General features: G+C 41.2%; 1 protein-coding gene and 1 pseudogene across 3 annotated transcripts; both read left to right on the top strand.

The window, feature by feature from the left end:
- The first annotated feature begins 10,441 nt into the window (after nt 1–10,441).
- MTERF1 (mitochondrial transcription termination factor 1) lies at nt 10,442–19,732 on the top strand. 3 transcript variants are annotated; one of them, XM_070425116.1, is made up of 4 exons: nt 10,456–10,537; nt 10,656–10,775; nt 11,028–11,086; nt 16,804–19,731. In XM_070425116.1, exons 3-4 carry the CDS (start codon nt 11,082–11,084, stop codon nt 17,966–17,968), a joined length of 1,170 nt encoding a protein of 389 aa, XP_070281217.1. In that variant the 5' UTR covers nt 10,456–10,537; nt 10,656–10,775; nt 11,028–11,081; the 3' UTR covers nt 17,969–19,731. The 3 variants fall into 3 exon arrangements, with proteins under 3 accessions (XP_070281215.1, XP_070281217.1, XP_070281216.1); XM_070425114.1 differs by lacking the exon at nt 10,656–10,775 and having other exon boundaries at nt 10,442–10,537; nt 16,804–19,732; XM_070425115.1 differs by lacking the exon at nt 10,456–10,537 and having other exon boundaries at nt 10,606–10,775.
- Nucleotides 15,407–15,858, top strand: LOC139016946 (transcription factor BTF3 homolog 4 pseudogene; annotated as a pseudogene).
- Nucleotides 19,733–21,247: the final 1,515 nt, after the last annotated feature.

Genomic DNA, 21,247 nt, shown 5'->3' with positions numbered 1-21,247 from the left:
CACGGGGGCTGTTTCAACCTCACCGGGGTCGTCCCTACCACACCGGGGCCGTTTCGACCTGACTGGGGTCGTCCCTACCTCACGGGGGCCGTTTCAACCTCACCGGGGTTGTCCCTACCACACCAGGGCTGTTTCGACCTGACTGGGGTCGTCCCTACCTCACGGGGGCTGTTTCAACCTCGCCGGGGTTGTCCCTACCACACCGGGGCCGTTTCGACCTGACCGGGGTCGTCCCTACCACACCGGGACCGTTTCAACCTCACCGGGGCCATCCCAGCCTTACCGGGGAAACAGGATGTTTGGCCCTCTGTCCCCTGCCGGCGGCTCCCCACTAGACAAAATCTCCAGGCATTCCTGGTGGTTGCACATCCAGCACTCCTGCCCTCCACCAAGTGCACAGACTGCCTGTCTGCTGTCCCGCAGTGCCCCACCAGAGACTGGGACCAGTGGGCATGTCTGTGCGCTTGCTGGTACAGCAGTTCCACAGTGCCGGCCGAGTCAGGCCCAGCCCTGGCCGGCCCCGGACCCGACTCTGCCCCCCGATTGCGTCCCTCCCAGATGCAAGGAGCTGAAATCTGCAGCCTGCTGGGATGGGCTCTGTACTTGGTGCTTCAGCACATCCTACTCAGTCTCTATGCGCTTCTTTCTATGCGAGGAGTTGAAATCTGCAGTTTGTTGGGTTGGGCTCTGTACTTGGTGTCACATCCTACTCAGTCTCAATGTTCTTTCTCTCCTTCCAGTTGTAGAGCTTCCACTGGGCCAACTTTCCCATGGTTCTGTATGATAGGTGTTTGTCTGATATTTGGTAGTTTCGATGTTGTTGTGTGAGGTAGCACGCACAGGTCTCTTCCTTATGCCGCCATCCTGGTTCTCCTGGGTCTGCTTCTTGAGTGTGTCTCTCATGGCTGTGAGCAGTTGAAGTCTGCAATTTGTTGGGATAGGCTGCAAAAGCGCAGGTGGGTCTTTTTGTGCACCTGGCACAGCTTGGATGGGGATGTAAATTGATTAAGGCTGAGACTCAGGGAGTCGCCATGGCGGAGCAAATAGCACTGGCTGAGTCTCCGCGGCCCCTTGACTCTCTGCCAGGGCTTTGTGTCCCCCAGTGCCGGCGAGCAGCTGTGCAACAGAGTCTCCCTCGCTTTCTGATGGCTGCAAGGCCGTGCTGCCTCTCCCCGTAGGGTCTGGTGCTTCATGATCCCGCCTGAACCAGCTCAGTGGATTTGAAAGTTTGCAGAAGAAAAGGCGCTTCTACTTGTGGGTCTGGCACAGCCCAGATGGGAATGTAAATTGCGTAGGGCGGGGTCACAGGGAGTCGCCGGGGCGGAGACTCAGCGGCCCCTTGCCTATCCAGGACTCCAGGACTTTGTGTCCCCCAGTGCCGGCGAGCAGCCGAGCGCCAGAGCCTCCCTCGCTTCCTGACCGCTGGAAGGCCGTGCCGTCTCTCGCCTTGGGGCCTGGGGCCTCAGAGACCCGCCCGAACCAGCTCAGTGGATTTGAGAGTTTGTAAAAGCACAGTCATTCCCTCTTGTGCCTCTGGCACAGCCCTGAGGGTAGGGCGGGGTCACAGGGAGTCGCCAGCGTGGAGGAAATAGCGATGGCGGCGTCTCCGCGCCCCTTGCCTCCCCGGGACACCAGGACTTCTTGTCCCTCGGTGCCGGTGCCGGCGAGCAGCCGCGTATCAGAGCTTCCCTCGCTCTCCGACCACTGCAAGGCCGTGGCCGCCTCTCCCTGTGGGATCTGGGGCCTCAGAGACCCGCCCCGAGCAAGCCCAGAGGATTCGAGGGTTCGTAAAAAACCGAGAATCCATTTGCAGCCCGCGTGGCGTGTGACTGCGTACCTCTGGTTTTGGTGCCTCCGTAGCTCCCACTCAGTCTCACTGCGCTTCTTTCTTTTCCTCCAGTTGTAGATCTCCCACTGGGCCAACTTCCCCATGGTTCTGAGTGGCGGTTGTTTACTTCATAGTTGATAGTTTCAATGATGCTGTGAGAGAGCAGCACACACAGGTCCGCTCCCTACGCCGCCATCTTGGTTCTCCTAAGAGAGTAGATCTTAAGTGTTTTGCCACATACATAAAATACGGATAACTATGTGAGGTGATGAATGTGCTAATTAGCTTCATTGTGGTAATCATTTTGCAATGTACAGGTATATCAACTATCCTGTTGTACATCTTAAATATACACAAAATTATTTGCCAATTAACATCAATAGAGCTGTAAAAAATAAAACTAGCAAACAATTGTAATACTAGTGTACTCATAATTTTTACTTTCATTTAAGAAAATGTAGGGTTTTTTTTCCTATAATGAATCATTTGGTATTTTACAAATAAAAACAACTTTTTGAAGTTGGAAAAAAGAAAAATATAAGAAGCTAGAGTATTACTGATAATGTTAGAAATATAAGTAAATTGAATCCAACCATCATTTTGATGGACTTACTAGGGAAGGCATTGTATTAGTTGCTATAGAGTTTAGCTGAGTTTAATTATTAAGGATCCAGGCTCTGGATTCAAATAGCCTGGGTTTGATTTCTGGTTCCTACTTGCTGGCTGTGTGATATGGAATTATTTATTTAATCTCTTCATGCCTCCATTTCTTAACTGTAAAGCGGGGATAATGAAACAAGATATTGGGTTTAGGTTTGTCAGTGTGGAGATGGGGCTGGGGTACAGCTGAATTGGGGCAAAATAATGGGGAATGGAGTTTGAAGTCTTCAGGTGCATCCAGAAGGAAGAAAATGTGAGCCAGCGTGTCCAATGGGGGACTTGAAAGTTGTTTTTCTGTGTACTGAGGTGTGTAACCCCTAGACAAAACCTGCAGTGTAGTCCACTCTGCTCACAGATGTTGTCAGGTGCTAGGGTTTACCAGAACTCAAAATGATTCTGGATTTGTTTGTTTGTTTCTGGGTTTGGCTGGGAATAAATGCAGCTGGCAGAGGCAGAGTTTAGAACAATTGGAACCTCGATTCCACAAAGATGAGTGAGACTCAGTCTGTGTCTTCAGGAATTGCTGTCTAATAGCAGAGGAGATGGAGATGCATGCACCAAACTTACTTCAGCAGAAGGTAGAACGAATTCAGTGTTACAGTGATTGAACAATGCGACAGCGCTGTAAGAGTGGGAAAGATTTATCCTGAATGGAGGCTTGGAAAGGCTTCAGGGAGAGATGATAGTACCCTGCCTGGGTTACGCGACTACCATGGACTGAATGTTTGTGTCCCCCAATTTGATGATATTGGGAGGTGGGGCCTTTGGGAGGTGATCAGGTTGTGAGGGTGAAGACCTCCTGAGTGAGATTAGTGTCCTTATGAAAGAGACCCCAGAGAGTGCTCCTGCTGCTTTCCATCAGGTGAAGACACAGAAAGAAGATGGTTATCCACCAGGAAGTAGGTCTTCCCCAGATACCGAATCTCCTGGCACCGTGGTCTTGGGCTCCCCAATCTCCAGAATTGTGAGAAATAAATGGTTGTTGTGCAAACTACCCAGTTTATGGCATTTTTGTTATAATAACCCAATGGACTAAAATAGTGACTAACGAGGAGGGATGGGAACTTGTGAGACTACATGATCTTAGAAAATAATGCAACAGCTAACTCCTGTCTTTAGACCTGTTGCTATGTAAACCATCATTGACTTGCGATTTGTTACTTGCAATTAAATACAATCCTGATAGAGTGCTCGGTAAATATGCATTAAATGAATAGAGGAATGAGAAAAGGATTGGAATGTAAGTTCAAAGACCTCAATTCCAATTCTGGTTCTCCAACTGTAGTAGTAGACAGAGGTATTTTTGTCTGTCCAAGTTCCCTTTCTTCATTCCAGCAATCATAATACCTCTTTTCTTTTGAGGAATTGCCTCTCCCCAATTCCAAGTGGTTTTATGGGGCCACTAATCACATTATATCCTGCCACCTTCACCTTTCCCATGACACAATGGGGGTGGTCACATGACTCAAGGAAAACCAAGCAGAGTCCTTATTATGGGTTTTTATGTTCAAGACTAAGAATTAGAAACTGGAGTTTCCAGTTAAAAGGACATAACCTTAGAGATACTTGCCATATATCTTGTTCCATGGAAGAACCTGAGAGAATAAGACCGATATAGAGAGATAAACTGAGAGAAAAATTCCTCAACCTTTTTTGTTTGAATTAGCTTGTGTTTCTGTCACTAGCTACTGAAAGAAACCTGTATAATACAGACAGTACCTAGCAATGCTAGATAAGTAATTTTTACCATTTTGGGCCTCAGTTACCTTACTTATACATAAGGGGGTTGGACAAGAAAATCATTAATATTCCTCCAAGCTCAGTTTCCGTTTTTCACATTTCTATAAAATCTGTAGGGTTTGAGATAAAATATGCTCACCTGAATCCTGACCTTTATTTTTTAGGGGAAAAAAATCATCTATAAAGGAAAATTCTCATAACACCAGGCTGAAACCTACTTTCCTTTCTTCATGTCTACCCTTAAGTTAGATTATCACAATAGAACCTTAAGAAATATCTTTCAAAGTGGAATGCAGTAATTTAAAAAATGGTAAATTTGGTGTATGATAAAGGTGACACTTCAAAGCAGTGTGCAAAGAAAGTATTCATTAAATGATGTTGGAACAATTGACTAGCAATTTGGAAAGGAAACAGAATTGAATCTCTTTCTTGTTGCTTATCCCAAAATAAAATCCAGATGACTCAAAGACTTAAAGGGAAAAAAGGAAAAATAATAAAGTACTGAATGAAAATATGGATGACTGTTCTTCATAAACTTAAGATGGAAAAGGACTGTTTAAGTGTGACAAACAAATGTAAACTCAAATACAGTATAAGCCAGGGGTTAGGAGTACAGGTTCTGAAAGAAGCAACCTGGGCTGAAATTCTGGTTCCACATGCATTAGCTTTATCTCGAAAAAGTCACTTTATCTAAATCTCAGTTTCCTCATCTACAAAATTATACCTACCTCATTGGCTGACTAAGGAAAAAAGTTATGCATAGGAATATTCTTCAAGAAAATAAACTAAAAGGATATAAATAAAATGTAAATAGTGGTTATTTCTAAGTGATTGAATTATGGGTGAATTTTTTGCCTTCTTTTTCAATTTTCTATAAACATCACTATTTTTGTAGTTTCTATAGTGAATTAAAATATTGCTTCTCTCTGAGTGTCAGCAAAGCACTGCAATTATGATAGACTCTGGAGCTGGACTTCTTAGGTTCCAGTTACTGGCTGTGTGAGCTTGGGCAAGTTACCAAGCCTCTGTCTCAGTTTTCTAATCTGTAAAATGGAGATAATGTTATTTTATCAGAGTCTTAAATGAATTAATATAGGTGAAGTATAGAATAGTAGTGCCTGGCAGATAGTATTATATGAATGTTTTCAAAGATTATTAATAGTTTCTTCTTCTATGTAGTTTCTCTCAAAATTCATATTCTTTGGATGACTTTAAGTTAACAAACTAAGTTACAGGTATATGGATGTTGGAACAAGGAAGATATTTTTCCCTTTTGTGATTATTTGCTTCTCTACTATACCAGGATAACATTTTCTACTAGTGATTAAGAACCACTTCATTGAAGGCATGATCCTGTAGCTGAAACAACCCTAAAGGTATTCAAACTCACCAGGCTGATTGGGACTGAGACTTAATGGGATCTCAAGTGATTACTGTGTTTCTCTTGGCCAACTCTGTCCTGCTGACAGTGGCGATCTAACTACTGTGGGAAGCCAGGATCATATCAGGTCTGGAATCAGCAAATTGGCCAGGCGAAGTATCCATTTCTTTGCCACAGACTCTTGTGGTAATGAGTGTGGGAGTAGGAAAGCTGACTCTTGAAGTCTCTCTAGACCCTGGTCAGGCACATTTCAGAGAAAGAAAGTAACCAGCAATAAAATCCTAAGAACTCTAAGGCTGTTAAAAAGCAGTTGTTTTAAAAAGGGGGAAAATTATGCTAGCTTTTTTGGTTTGTTTGCAAACATTAAGAGTGTTAACCTGTGACTATAACTTTACTGCTTTTGTTCACCTTAAGCAATTTATAGTCTCTTCATTTGTTTTCATATACATACAAAACAGCCCAGCCAAGCGAGAGTGGGAGAAGAGACTTGATGTTCCTCTGAGGGCCCTCAAGTGAGACTGATAGGTCACTGGTAGGTCTGTCTAGGAAGTTGATGTGGGGTAGGGTATTCATTTGTCTTTTGCAGGGATGGGGAACATCCGGCCTGTGGGCTGGGGCCATATACAGCCTGCAAAACCATTTTGTCTGGCCTTGCCACGGCATTAGGGTGAGTTAATTAGATGTTTGACCAAATATAGCAGGCTAATTTTCAAGTTGATAATTTTGTATGGCCTGCAAATGATGTTATAAATATCCAAATGGCCCTTGGCAGAAAAAAGGTTCCCCACCTGTGGTCTTTTGAGTCTAGGAGTCTGTGGGGGTTGTATTGGGTGGAAGGTGGGGGATGGAGGGCCACTTCCTTTCTGACCTTAATTGGGTTTGCTGAGATTCAAACATGAGTGGTCAATGGAGGGGCTGTGTCTTGCCAGAACTCTATTTGTGTGAAAAACAGTACACTTCCTGAGCAGAGGGGATTTGGCACAGTTAAAAAACCCTTAGGTCAGAGGTGTTTCTGAGTGTAGCATATGTTCTGTATTCAAACGTGACCTTCAGCCACTCCCCTGAGTGTCCAATTCATGAAGGGAGGGCTTCTGAGTGTAGGCATTAAAAAGGGTAGAGGAGATGCTCCAATTCAGACTTGGAAACCTTTTCTTTTCCCAAGCATGGTCATTTAAAGACACATATATCATCTAATATCACCACAGTTTTAGACAAGAAAGAAAAATGTAATCCTAATATATAAAAACCCTGGGTCCGTCACACCCGCAATGACCAGGAGGCTCGACCAACCGGAAGTCAGTCCTGCAGTCATGGTGACCCAGCACTGACTGCTGAGGGGGCTGCAAATCAGGCCCAGAGAGACCTAAAGATAGAAGCAGGGTCCTATCTGTAGCCTCTGTGGCAGCTGTTGATCAGCACTTGCCTCTCTCTTTAGCTCCCGGCCTTGTCAGCAGCCCCACCTCCATTTCTCTCCAGGCCTCCACCAGGACTGCTGATCAGCCCTGCCTTTCTGATCAGGCCCTGTTGATAGGCCCAGAGATGCTGACTGACATAGAAACTGACCAATCAGAACCAAACTTGGGTCAACTGTGAGGAGCCAATGGCTGCCTAGGAGGTGGAGCTTTTGACACTGACTGGCATACAAACCGACAATCAGAACCAAATTGGCTGGCAGAAGAGGGCAGTTGGGGGCCATCAGGCCAGCAGGGGAGGGCAGTTGGGGGCGATCAGGCCCGACAGGGGAGTAGTTAGGTGTTAATCAGTCCAGCAGGGGAGTGGTTAGGGGGTGATCAGGCTGGCTGGCAGAAGCGGTTAGGGGCAATCAGGTAGGCAGGCGAGCAGTTAAGAGCCAGCAGTCCCTGATTATGAGAGGGATGTTTAGGCCTGTGGGATTGGGCCTAAACCGGCAGTCAGACATCCCCCAAGAGGTCCCAGATTGGAGAGCGTGCAGGCTGGGCTGAGGAACCCCCCACCCCCTAGTGCACGAATTTTGTGCACTGGGCCTCTAGTCAAGATATATGACAATATAAATTTGACATAAAAATGGAATTACTTTTGCATCTATAAAAATCCCAGAAAGATGAAAACTTTAGAATAGCTTCTAAAATAAACTCGCTTCCACCATATTGCGATGGCTTCATCTCATCTCTTTTCCTCTTTGTTGTTTCATCATCGCTTACTCCTTGCCTCAGGTCTTCTCTCCCTCACAGCCCCCACCTCCCTGTCAGTGTTTTCAACCACATTTTCTTTTCCTTTTCTTTTTAAAAAAAATATATTTTATTGATTTTTTTACAGAGAGAAAGGGAGAGGGATAGAGAGTTAGAAACATCAATGAGAGAGAAACATAGATCGGCTGCCTCCTGCACACCCCCTACTGGGGATGTGCCCGCAACCAAGTACATGCCCTTGACCGGAATCGAACCTGGGACCTTTCAGTCCGCAGGCTGACACTCTATCCACTGAGCCAAACCAGTTAGGGCACATTTTCTTTTTCTTAATTACATCAGTTTAGTAGGGCCTGGGTCAGCCATGATCCTGGGAGGGAAGATGGGGTGGGGGGAGGACACGTAGAGGAGCAGACACTCGGGCTGAGTGAGACTATCATTGGAAAAGAGGTCCTGGAAGGCAGGGGCTTTATTTTGTTTTCCCCCATCCTGAAAATAGGGCCTGGAAGGTGTAGGTGCTCAATAAATATTAAGTCAATGAATAAAATATAGGCAAGGTATATACAGGCTCTGCCATAACACACCACCAATGACTGAGGGAGTTGGCATTGCTTTTATTGAAGGTAATGACAATATTAACAAATCATTAAAAATTAAACTTCTTTGCCAAAATATGAGAAGGGAAAAAAAAGTAATTGATAATATACCATCCCAGTCCAATCATTATTATACATTTGTTGTTATTCTTTTCAGTGTTTTGTAATATGCATTTAAAATATATTTGTAGTCTGGCGGGTGTGGCTCAGTGGTTGAGCATGGACCCATGAACCAAGGGGTCACAGCTCGATTCCCAGTCCAGGGTACATGCCCAGGTTGCAGGTTCAATCCCCCCGTGGGGAGCCTGGGGAGGCAGCCGATCAATGATTCTCTCTCATTATTATTACTATTATTATTTTAAAAATATATTTTTATTGATTTCAGAGGGGAAGGGAGAGGGAGAGAGAGATAGAAATATCAATGATGAGAGAGAATCATTGATCGGCTGCCTCCTGCATGCCCCCTCTGGGGGCCAGGCCTGCAACCCAGGCATGTGCCCTTGACCAGAATCCAACCTGGGACCCTTCGGTCCACAGGCCGACGCTCTATCCACTGAGCTAAACCAGCTAGGGCTCTCTCTCATTATTGATGTTTCTATTTCTCTCTCCCTCTCCCTTCTCTCTGAAATAAATAAAAACAGCAGAATATATATTTGTAATCTGAGAATTTTGGAGAGGAAATACAGAACTTATTTTCAAAAGAACCATTCTCCCTTACCAACAAGGTATCGCTCAAACTTAAGCATGTCCTCCGGTGGGGACTTAAAAAAAAAAAGATTTTATTGTTTTACAGTCTAATTGTAAAGCAGCTTCTACTTAAAATATTTGTGTATATAATTTTTATATTAATATATAATAGTAAATATTACCTTAGGTATAGGAGCTCCTTCCATATACAGAAATAGATTTTAGAAATCGAAATAAAGAGGTCGTTTCTAATTCTTCAGGGCTAATTTTTACCTGAGGGAACTAACTGCAGGAAGTAGTTTCACTTACCAGCAGGCTGATTATTAGCAATTTAAGACCCCAAAGTTAATCTTTATTCCTATCAGCCAAGAAAACAGAGAGTTAATTCAACACAAAGTGACCATAACGAAGCAGCGGGCCGTGATCTGAGGGAGAGAGTGAGGATTACACTTTAATTGGCTCCTTGGTGCAGGAATGGGGTGAAGAACACGCTACCGTTGTGTACCCCCCAGAGGAGGGCAATGCAGTCCATGCTTCTGGCGGTGAAATTCAGGAACAACCCTCTCGCCCCACGTGTTTCTCTAAGGCCCACCGCTCCCTCCGTTATGTAACCGGGCGGCCTGACGATGATCTCACTCATCGGAGTATCATCTCTCTCTCACAGGAGGGAACAGCAGAATTGCCTCCAATTGAAACTTGATCTCCATTGTCACCATCCCCAGGGGAGCGACCCGATCAGGAAGACCGAGGCGACGCCCCCCCAAGGTGCCACACTCGCACCAGCGGTGGAGGGAGTTTCTGCTGAGACTTCAAACAGCCCAAACCCGGCACAGTTTAATACGAACCAGGGAGCAGTCGTGCTGCCAGCAGTTAAATAGAAGTTTATTAGGACTGCTCCCCAAGCCTGCGGGCTGAGCCTGATGTCGGACCGGCAGCCACACTCCAGAAGGTCGCTCAGTAAAGAAGGAATCCGGGGCTGTTCATGAGCCACTTATCGCAGGTGTTTTTCGGCACCAAACGCCAAAGTGTTCCTCGGCGTCACGTGAGTCACATGAATACGCGGAATCACCCTATCAGGCCGCAAAATTCGTTTATATGATAGGGACTTGCTCACCGCCCGTCGCCAGAAAGCACTGAGACCCCGCAGCAACTCTCGGCCGCCGGCCCGGGCACCGGGAAGGCTCCCGGCCCCGCCCACCCCGCCCCAAACCCGCCTCGGCTGTGGGCTCCCCGCGCTTACCGCGGTCTTCTGCCGCCCCCTGCTGGGCTTCTCGCATTGGTTTACGGAGGGCGGACCCCTGGCCGCGGGGGCACGCAAGGCGGTGACGTCACCGCGCGGCCCGTGGCCGGAAGTTCCTGAATTTCCGCTTCCGGAGGCGGAAGTAAAGCGCTCTCTGGTTCTTCGGTACAGTCCGAGTTGCCGTTGCTGGCTTTGCTGCTGTGCTTCTTATTTTTAGAAGCGGGTGCGGGTGACTTGGAGGTATCGCGGCGCGCAGTTCCCGCGCAGCTCTTTGCACAGTTGTCCTTGTGGGAGGAGGAGGGGTGGGAGGAGTCCGTGGAATGGAACCTGTGGAATTAACCTTAGTTTTGATCCACAGGCTCCCCTGGGTTCGAAGTTGCGCTTCACCTAGCTAAGAGAGGCTAGGAAGAAAACTCGGCGCTTTGGAATTTCGGGGATAAAGCCTACTTTTTAGCTTGTGGAGTTTAATGAAGACAACGTACGTGAAGCAGTTAGTTTTGGTTTTACAGATCATTCGTGATTCTGCTACCTTTTCTGATCATATTCAGGCCTGTACGTGCCCTTTTCTTCTCAGCATCTCTGAGATGTTTAGTGTGCAGGAAGGTTATGCATCTCATGAGGTTATGCACCTGCAGTGCTAGGTGGGATTGAACTCTTCTGTATTGCGAAGTCCTGACAATATTTTGTAACCTCCTCCCTCCCACCCCCCCTTCTTTTTGGCCATTTTTAGGGACAACTATTTTCCAGCTTTTTCTGGAGGAATGCAGAAGTCCTCTTAAGACTAATGAGGTGAGAAATGCATTGTTGTAAAGGTCTCTGAACTGCTTGTTTTGTGGAAAGAAGGCCCACTGGAGTGTAATACCCTAGGGCCAGGCGTTAGCCATTTCATTAAAAGCCCCTTTATTAGGCTTCTGTGGAGCAGAGGGCAGTGTAAAACCTCTTTTATTCCTTAGACCATACAAGTTGTAGGTACACAGATTTTCAGTGTATTTTTAAATTTTGGATTTCACCTCTAGCAGTAATGGTTTGGGCTCATTAAAAACGTTAATTTGAGATTGAAATACATTATGGAGTATTAATTATTTTGGAAACTTGTAGATTGAGGCAGTTGATACTTCTTGCATTAGGTTGTTTAAATATTCATTCACCTTACTAGATGTAAGGGGAGTATTTTGGATGAAAATTGGGTGCTAAAGGAGTAAAGTAGCATTGATATTTATCAGGTTTAACATTTTTGTGTTGAAAACTGAAAAATAGGTAAAGGTAATATATATTATTCTATTATGTTTTTGTACTCCAAGACAATTTTAATTTGTTTTTTAAAATTTAATATCAGATTGCAATAAACACATAAATTAATATTTTAATATTTCAGAATTAGTACATAGCTGCCATTAATCTGTCAGAGATAACTGTTTTGTTCCATTTTTTTCTCTCTTTCTGCATATTACCCTACTCATACCATTATGCAATTTGCCACTTAAAATACTTTGGACATCTTTCCATTGTGTTAGATCTGCCTCATTTTTAAAAAGGAGGTTGTATAGTATTTTATTACATAGTTGTACCACAACTTATTAGTCATTCTTTTGGGGACATTGGGTTCCTTCTTTTTGTCTATAGCAAATAGTATTATGATGATAATCCTTTTCATAATAATGTGTATTCTTGTCTTGGATAATCTCCCAGAAGTGGAAATGTTGGATTAAAGGATATGATGGAGGGTACCAAATTCTCTTCCAGCAGTGGTATTTGAGAATTTCTCCCATATCCTCATATGCTCACCAACATTTGATATTAGGTAACATTGTATTAAGCTTCGCTGAGACTGTTCATAATATATTTTGGGTCAGTTTATTGCATGTATAGTATTGTAGTCAAAACCAAATTTTAGTTGCCAATTCTAAGTCCAACTGAGCTCTTTCTGCCCCCTGCCCCCATAGAAATAGTGTAGATGCCCTAGTAATAAGTAATTATAAAATAAATGCTTCACTTCAACAATATATACTTGTTTAGTTAAAGATTTGTAGGAAGGTATTATTTGAATGGGATCTTGTACTATGGATAGACATCAGGATGATAGGCCTTTCTGTAAGATATCTTAACAAGGCAGGGAGACAAGAGTGGACAAGGATGTTTAGGACCAGAGGTTTGAGAGGCAGTGGTGCCTAGTGGTGAAGTTGTAGAATAGAAGCTAGCTAGAAAGATAGGTGGAACTGTGCGGTGAGGGCTTTGAAGGTCAGTCTGAAGATTTTACCCTGTAGGGGAGAGCTACAGAGATCTTTAATCAGGAAATGAGGGACATAATTACATACTTGTTTTACAAGTATACTATGATGGAAGTTTTGAGTGACAGATGTTAGAGAAGCAAGTTAGGTGGCTATTATAGTCTGGGTGAATGAAAAGCAAAGAGAAGAGAGGTTGGAGTTCAGAGATGATGAACAAGCAGAATACATGATTTGATGATAGGTTGAGGAAGGGAGAGAAAGCAAAGCTTTTGTATTTTTATCATGAGTGACTCAGGTTAGTGATAATGATTTCATTAATCAGAGGAGGTCTAGTTTGGGGGCTGGGAAAGATGCTCATTTTGGTTTTGGACATGTTAATTTGTGTGAAAGATATTTCCATGGAGAGGGAATTATGCACAAAGACAAAATCCACCTATGAGATTCAGGAGAAACCTTAATGTACTTTTAAAAAAAATATATTTTATTGATTTTTTTACAGAGAGGAAGGGAGAGGGATAGAGAGTCAGAAACATCGATGAGAGAGAAACATCAATCAGCTGCCTCCTGCATACCCTCTACTGGGGATGTGCCCACAACCAAGGTACATGCCCTTGACTGGAGTCGAACCTGGGAACGTCAGTCTGCAGGCCGACGCTCTATCCACTGAGCCAAACCGGTCAGGGCCCTTAATGCACTTTTGTTAAGAAACTTGGCATATATTTTCACTTTCTTTTAGTCTGTCATTAATAGAGTTTCTTTTGGGCTTTCTGTGGCTTGTTCAACCCTGTTTGAGGGTGTGTTCTCTAGAGTAGTAGCCTTCAGGCTTTTTTTGATTGGGTATACTCTCCAAGAAAGGTTTATACATGTACCTTCAATATATTTATATTTTATTTACTGGTGAGTTAGGTACATGTCTTATAATATATATTGTATACATTTTAAAATACAGAAAGTAGAAATTTTAAAAGGCTGAGGCAGGGGTCCTCAAACTACGGCCCGCGGACCACATGCAAATACAAATACTGTATTTGTTCCCGTTTTGTTTTTTTACTTCAAAATAAGATATGTGCAGTGTGCATAGGAATTTGTTCATAGTTTTTTTTTAAACTATAGTCCGGCCCTCCAACGGTCTGAGGGACAGTGAACTGGCCCCCTGTTTAAAAAGTTTGAGGACCCCTGGGCTGAGGCAAATATAAGTTGGAATTTTACTGTTTGTTCCTACATTCCGTTAGATCATATTGCTACCCCTCTTTGGAAAGTACTGGTCTTATCCATAGCTGTCAGTGTTCTGTCTGATTTTTCAGTAGAGGTCACCCTTGAGCGTCTGGAAGAGCAAATTTTTGATTTGGGCAATGTAAAGCCTTTCTTTAGTTCAGTGGTTCTCAACCTTCCTAATGCCGTGACCCATTAATACAGTTCCTCATGTTGTGGTGACCCCCAACCATAAAATTATTTTCGTTGCTACTTCATAACTGTAATTTTGCTACTGTTATGAATCCTAATGTAAATATCTGATATGCAGGATGTATTTTCATTGTTACAAATTGAACATAATTAAAGCATAGTGATTAAGCACAAAAACAATATGTAATGATATATGTGTTTTCCGATGGTCTTAGGCGACCCCTGTGAAAGTGTCGTTCGACCCCCAAAGGGGTTGCGACCCACAGGTTGAGAACCACTGCTTTAGTTAGAAAGAGGACCTTATTTTTTAAGTTTCTAAATTCATGCATTTTTGGGAGAGTGTAATTACATGGCAGCATGTAGCATTATGGAGAAGTGAAGAATAGTGAATTCAAAGAATTCAAAGTATAGGGCAGTCTAATATGTGCTTTTGTTTGATGTTTACCTTGTGAGCAGTCTGCACTTTTGTTTGAATGCTATTTGATTCCATACTTTGGGAATATTTTTCCGATTCTTTGAGGATCTTTAGATTATCTGAGCTATAGGAATGTTCCCAGTCTGTAGGCATAATCTAAATTCTTGTTAAATTGGAATAATTAAAAGGATAGGCACAGAGAGGCTTTTATGATGTTGATCTTGAAAGCAGTATCTCAAGTCCAAAGATATTAGTGGTGAGTTGAAATCATCTAGCTCTATTTTCTATTTTATGCTTAATTGAAGTGCCTCTTTTAAGTGATAAGAGCCCATTGTAAGTAATTAGGAATAAAAATCTAAGTTCATCATAGCTGTGTAGTCTGAAAAGGATAAACTACAATTTAAAAAATATATGTATTATTGTATGATTCAGACCATAAGTAGCTTAGGAAAATGAATTATCTGATAACAATAATCTTTGTCGCTTTCCTCATAAAATATTTCCTATAAATAGATGCTCACTTTACTAGGGACTTATGATTGTTACCATGTAGCAGTTCATACATTTCATGACTCATTTCTGAATGATTAAGAAAATTAGATATTGAGGTTTTAACCACTTGCACAAAGTTATATGTGTTGTGAAACTGATGCAGAGAGCCCTGGGCTCGTCTTTTGCAATGTGGTGGCCTGGGGAGAATGGTAAAAGTAACTTTTAAACATATCATCTTGCAGCACAGTTCCATGTGTGGTGTATTATTTGGATTAAATATCCCAACTAGATCATTTGGAAGATGAACATTGGTTTGGAGTTGTTGGGTTACAACCAAGGGAACAATAATGTAAATTGAGTGAGGAGATTGGAAGCAGTTGTTGTTGTTGACCAGAGCTAAGAATTAGGCTCTAATAATAGCCTGGATTTAAAGAGTGCCATGAATCTAGAAAAATGTGTTTATGGTGCAAATTAAGAATTCTGGTGTTGGTGTCTCGGCTGAGGTAACCCTTTTGCTCTTGCCGCATGCTGGTGTTGGAGGACTCTCCCTGCCTCAGATTTACCAACAGCATGAATCAAGAAAAATTAGCCAAACTTCAGGCTCAGATCCAGATAGGGGACAAGGGTATGGCTTGCAGAAAGAAGGTGGTACATAGAATAGCTACAGCTGATGACAGAAAACTTCAGAGTTTTCTGGAAAGCTGGTATTGAAGAGGTAAACATGATTAAAGATGACGGAACAGTTATTCATTTCAACAATCCCGAAGTCCAAGCTTCCCTTTCTGCTAACACCTTTGCAATTACCAGTCATACCAAAACCAAACGAATCACAGAAATGCTTCCTGGAATATTAAGTCAGTTTGGTGCTGACAGCTTCGAAAGTCTTAGGAAGTTAGCTGAACAGTTCCCTTGGCAAGTGATGGATAGCAAAGACCAAAACCAGAAGACATTGATGAGGAAGATGATGATGTTTCAGATCTTGTAGAAAATTTTGATGAGGATCAAAGAATGAAGCTAACTAAAATCTTTTCTGGCTTTTAGAAGCTGGCATGGACTAGATTTAACAAATCAGCTATGTGGTTCCAAAATTTTACAGACATGGAGAACCAACTGTTACTAGTTCAGAAATATAAATACGTTGCATATTAATAATGCTGTTTGTTCAGCATTTTCATTCATTTGATTTTGCATTCTGCACTTCCTCCTAGGATCTGTTCTTTTGGTCAAAATCCAAAGTATTGGTGCAGTTTGAGGGTGTTTTGATTTTTGATTCTTGGTTTCTTTTTGTTTGGGGTATTTTTGGTGTGTGTGTATTTTTTTTGTGTGTGTGTGTGTGAGAGTATGTTTGTACACAGTGGAGAGCAAATTGGAGAACAGTTTTATTTATCATTCTCTTTTCCCCAGTAGAAATAAAACAAATCTTTACCAAAAACAAAAAAAAATAATAAAATAATTCTGGTGTTGGTTTTCAGGGGTAAATTTAGAGTTTGATAACCAGGATGTGAGAACAGAGGCAAAGAAGTCTGGTATCTATGGGCAGGGGCAAGGCCGAAGATCTGGGAAGTTGGAAGACAAGGCAGAATTGAAAACATCAGTTAGTAGGAATAAGCCAAAGGTTTGGCAACCAGGAGGATAAAACAGAAATGGAGAGGGGCAATTGGTTTTGGATAGCCAAGGCAGGTAAGGCCAAATAAGAAGAGCAAGGTAAAGGTAGGGATAATTCTGGGGCAGTGATGATGCTATACTGTCTTGCTTTATGTTGAGAATGTATGGAGCCCAGGCTCACAGATAATTAGAAGTAATGAGCTAAAGAGTGAAAATACAGTGGCTGAATTGTTACCATAGTACCAGGAGAACTGGAGCTACCAATAACTTCTTACAGAAAGGACCATGATACTTACAGGATCATAATATGGTCTTTCAGCTATTTAATACATTATATAATATTGTCTATGTTGTTTTAACAGCGTTCCAAAAGGTTGGGGCTACTTGACCATTCTGGCACCACGAAACCTCTTGTATATGAGAAGTCACTTCCTCTTTGGCTCAAGATGTTGGATGACCCGATTTTCACCAGAAATACTCTTGAGATCAGTTTCATTTAGGTTTTTTGGTGTGAAGTCTGATAATGAAGACAGTGAGCCTTTGAAGAATAGACTACTGAATAGCTTACTTACTATGGGAGTAGATGTTGACATGGCCAAGAAACGACAGCCCGGAGTTTTTAATAAGATGGGTATTAATGAGCAGGATCTGAAGATGTTCCTTCTGTCCAAAGGAGCTGGCCAAGAAGTGATTGCTAGCATCATATCAAGATATCCACGATCCTTAACACGCACAACTGAAAATCTTTCAAAACGGTGGGATTTGTGGAGAACAATTATGACATCGGACCTTGAAATTGTAGATATTTTGGAACGTTCTCCTGAATCATTTTTTCGGTCCAATAACAACGTAAACCTGGAGAATAATATAAAGTTTCTCTACTCAGTTGGATTGACCCGGAAGTGCCTTTGTCGATTATTGAACAATGCCCCACGTACCTTCTCCAATAGTCTTGATTTGAATAAACAGATAGTTGAATTTTTGCAGGAAGTATGTTTGTCCTTAGGTCACAGTGATCCCATAGATTTTGTCAGGAAAATAATTTTAAAAAACCCTTTCATCTTCATTCAGAGCACAAAACGGATAAAAGCTAACATTATGTTTTTACAGTCAACTTTCAACCTGAACAATGAGGAGCTGCTTGTTCTGATATGTGGTCCAGGAGCTGAAATCCTAGACCTTTCCAATGGCTGTGCCAAAAGAAACTATACAAATATCAAAGAGAAGCTGTGTTCTCTTGGGTGCACTGAACAGGAGGTACAGAAGTTTGTCTTGAGCTATCTAGATGTGCTCTTCTTGGGAGAGAAAAAGTTTAATGATAAAATAGATTGCCTCATAGAAGAAAAAATTAGCATTTCACAAATAATTGAAAATCCTCGGATTCTAGATTCAAGCATAAGTACTTTAAAAAGTCGAATCAAAGAATTGGTAGATGCTGGCTATAACTTGAGTACATCAAACATCTCTCTTCTGTCTTGGAGTCAGAAAAGATATAAAACTAAATTGAAAATGTTAAACATGCGCTAGTGCATTTTTCTGGGGAATTAAAAAAATAGTGATATAATTTCACTTTGAATTTAGGCCTTTCAAAAAGGAGATGTTTGATTTCTTGACCACATATACATATATAATGATTATTTGGATATTTTATTTTAAAGGTTCGTAAAAACTCCTGGTTAGTATGCTCAAGTATAGTCTTCCCAGCTACTTTTCCTCTAGTTTGAATTAATACAATATCCTATTATGTGGTAAAGGCTGTGTAAATGGTACTTTCTGAGTGCCAAGGCAGAACAATGTATATGAAAAGATAGAAAATACAAAATAAGCTTTTTTCAGGTTTTTGTTCAGATAAAAAATGGACAGATTCACTTCGATCTTTCCATTTTTTTTTTCATGGGTTTGAATGGCACCCTATTTCTCCTGTTATTCCCACATATCTAATAGAATGCCAGTAAAAATCTGACAAAACAGAAAGGAGAGATTTTTCACCCCAAGTTCTACATTCTTTATTTAAAACATTAGTATTTAACCCAAATTGAGCCCTCCACTGTAGGCTCAATTTACTATGTGTATAATCCTGATTTTTTTTTAACACAGAGGCAACTGTAGTAGGCTAAATAATTGCCACCCAAAGATGGCAATGTCATAATTTTCAGGATCTGTGAATATGTTGTTAAATTTCAAAAAGACTTTGCAGATGGGATTAAGGTCTTTAAAATGAGATTGATTACCTGGATTATTTGGATGGGCCCAATATAATCATAAGGGTGCTTAAAAGTGGAAGAGGGAGGTAAAAGGAGATCAGAGTGAAATGATGATAGAAGAACTTGACCCACTTACTGGCTTTGAAGGAGGAAGGGGCCATGAGATAAGGAACACAGGTAACCTGTTTAGAATGTAAAAGGCAAGGAAACATTTTCTAGTGCCCCAGAAGGAAATGTAGCCCTGCCAAGGATCTTAAGTCCAGTGAGTCCTGTGTTGAATTTCTGACCTACAGAGCCATAAGATAATATATTAGTGTTTTAAGCCTCTGAGTTTGTGATAATTTGTTACAGCAGCAAACAGGATAACAGCAACTATATAGATTGTTAGTTGCATTACAGATGAAGCCACAAAATATGGTCCTTTTAGTATCATATTTGTATTTCTTCCTCATATAATTGCCTTTTTTATCCAACTACCTTTTTGGAACTGCTAATAAGTTAGTGTTTGTAAAGTCCTCTAAATGTATGGATAAAAACTAAATATGAGTAATAAAATCTAAATAAAGGAATATTTATTTTGCCTAAGAATGTGATTTAAAGAAATGGTGATCATTTCTGTATATTAATATTTTGTTAGCATTTCATCTAAATAAAGAACAAGGAATTTCTAGAAGCATTGACTTTTAAAAAAATACATTTTTTATTGATAGTATTACATTTTCTCCCCCTTCCCTCCCTCCTTTCAACCACCCCCCACCCCCCAAGTCTTCACCACCCTAGAAGCATTGACTTAAGAAAGACAAATCAGATGATGTCTGTACCTTGAAGACATGTACAATGTAGCTCCGAATAAACTGAAAGAGAAGGGACACATTACATAACCTTAATTACTTTTCATTGTTTTCCAGAGTCATTTGTCTTCTAGATGTGGCTTTTGAATGAAATAACAATGGCATTCATGCTTTTAAGCCTTATTTCCTATAATGATGCCTCAAAAAAACTTATTCCCACCACTGATAGAAAACAAAATACCTGCTCTTTTAAGGGCATTTGTCCATGATACTCTTATTCCAATTATTTCCAATATGCTCGTTGATGGCGAGCATGACAGGCATAGTTTAGAAAACATGGGCTTCAGAGAGACATTTCTTTAGAATGATATATCTAGGCACCATTCCGGAATAGCTCTGTTACTTTGTGTAAATATTTTAAGTTCATTGAACTTGTTTTCTCATCTCTATTAAATGTTAAAAATTGACCTTGAAGAGTTGGTGGGAATCAGGTGACATAAGGTCTCTAAGGTTTCTTGTACATACTAACTATTCAATGGTAGCTGTAAGAAACGGTTACAGTAGTATTTTTTAGTGCAGTTCAAACAGCTTTCTTGATATCTAATTCATATACCATACAATTCACCAATTTAAAAGTATACAATTCCTTTTTTTTTTGTGTTTATAGGGCTGTGTAATCCTTACCACAATCTAATTTTAGAATTATGTTCGTACCTCTTAAAACGAAGCCTGTGCCCATTAACAGTCAATCCCCATTGTCCCCCCTTCTGCTTCCCCAGCCCTAAGCAACCACTGATCTACTTTTATCTCATAAATTTGCCTGTTCTGGGCATTTCATATAAATGGAATCATACAATCTGTGGTCTTTTGTGACTGGCTTCTTCCACTTCACATAATGTTTTCAAGATTCATCCATGTAGCATGTATCAGTATTCCATTCCTTTTTTTTGCCAAATAATGCTCCATAGTATGGGTCCAGTAGTATTGGTAGTATATTTTATTGTTATGACTTAAACATAAGTCTTAACATTACTTCCTCAGCCTATTGAGTTGTATGGGGAGTATTTTCTGAGGTATTTTTCAGAATCTAAAAGTTTATAAGGAACTTGAGAAAGGTTGGCAGAGGAGATAATTTTTGTCATTAACTGGTAAGAGGATAATTCCTGGGTTGATGAGATAATATAGCAGCAGCAGTTGCCAGTGACCAAGGAGAATGTGGGATGCATGGAAGTATAATATAGCACTTGTTTGGGGTTTTGGAGAGGGACAACTTTGTAGAAACAAATGGATAATGCCTGTCAGGCAATATTAACATCATATTTTAACGTTTGAGTCTGATTGAAGAAGAGTCAATTCTTTAACCTTTTTATGAATTCTAAAAATTTTAAGTAAATTTTTTCTTATGAGTACATAAGAAAATTTACATTTTTAATAGAAAAAAATGGAAAGTAAACCACAGTAAAGAAAAAAACTATGTTCTTATCTTCCAGAGAGATATTTTGCTAACTCTTTGTTTTCTTTGTAGAATATAGCCATACATGGATGTAATATGAGTAGATATGTGGCATATATATTTATGTATTTATTTTAATGTATCTTTATTGTTGAAAGTATTCCAGATGTCCCCTTTGTTTTTTCCCCCATTGAACCCCTCCATCCTGCAATGGAAATGAATTTTTTCTTTGAAAATACATAGTAATTGTAAAAGCCTTTGAACAATACAAAGAAACAAAGTCCCAGCTAACTTATTTATCATAATATTGAGGAAATATTCTTTAATTATTAGTTCACAAAGAGGTTTAAGTCAGGAT

The sequence above is a fragment of the Myotis yumanensis genome, unplaced genomic scaffold, assembly GCF_028538775.1.
Source record: "Myotis yumanensis isolate MYYU_CA2020_CCGP unplaced genomic scaffold, mMyoYum1.0.hap1 SCAF_9, whole genome shotgun sequence".
Classification (NCBI taxonomy): Eukaryota; Metazoa; Chordata; class Mammalia; order Chiroptera; family Vespertilionidae; genus Myotis; species Myotis yumanensis.
This window is presented reverse-complemented; position numbering and strand designations above follow the sequence as displayed.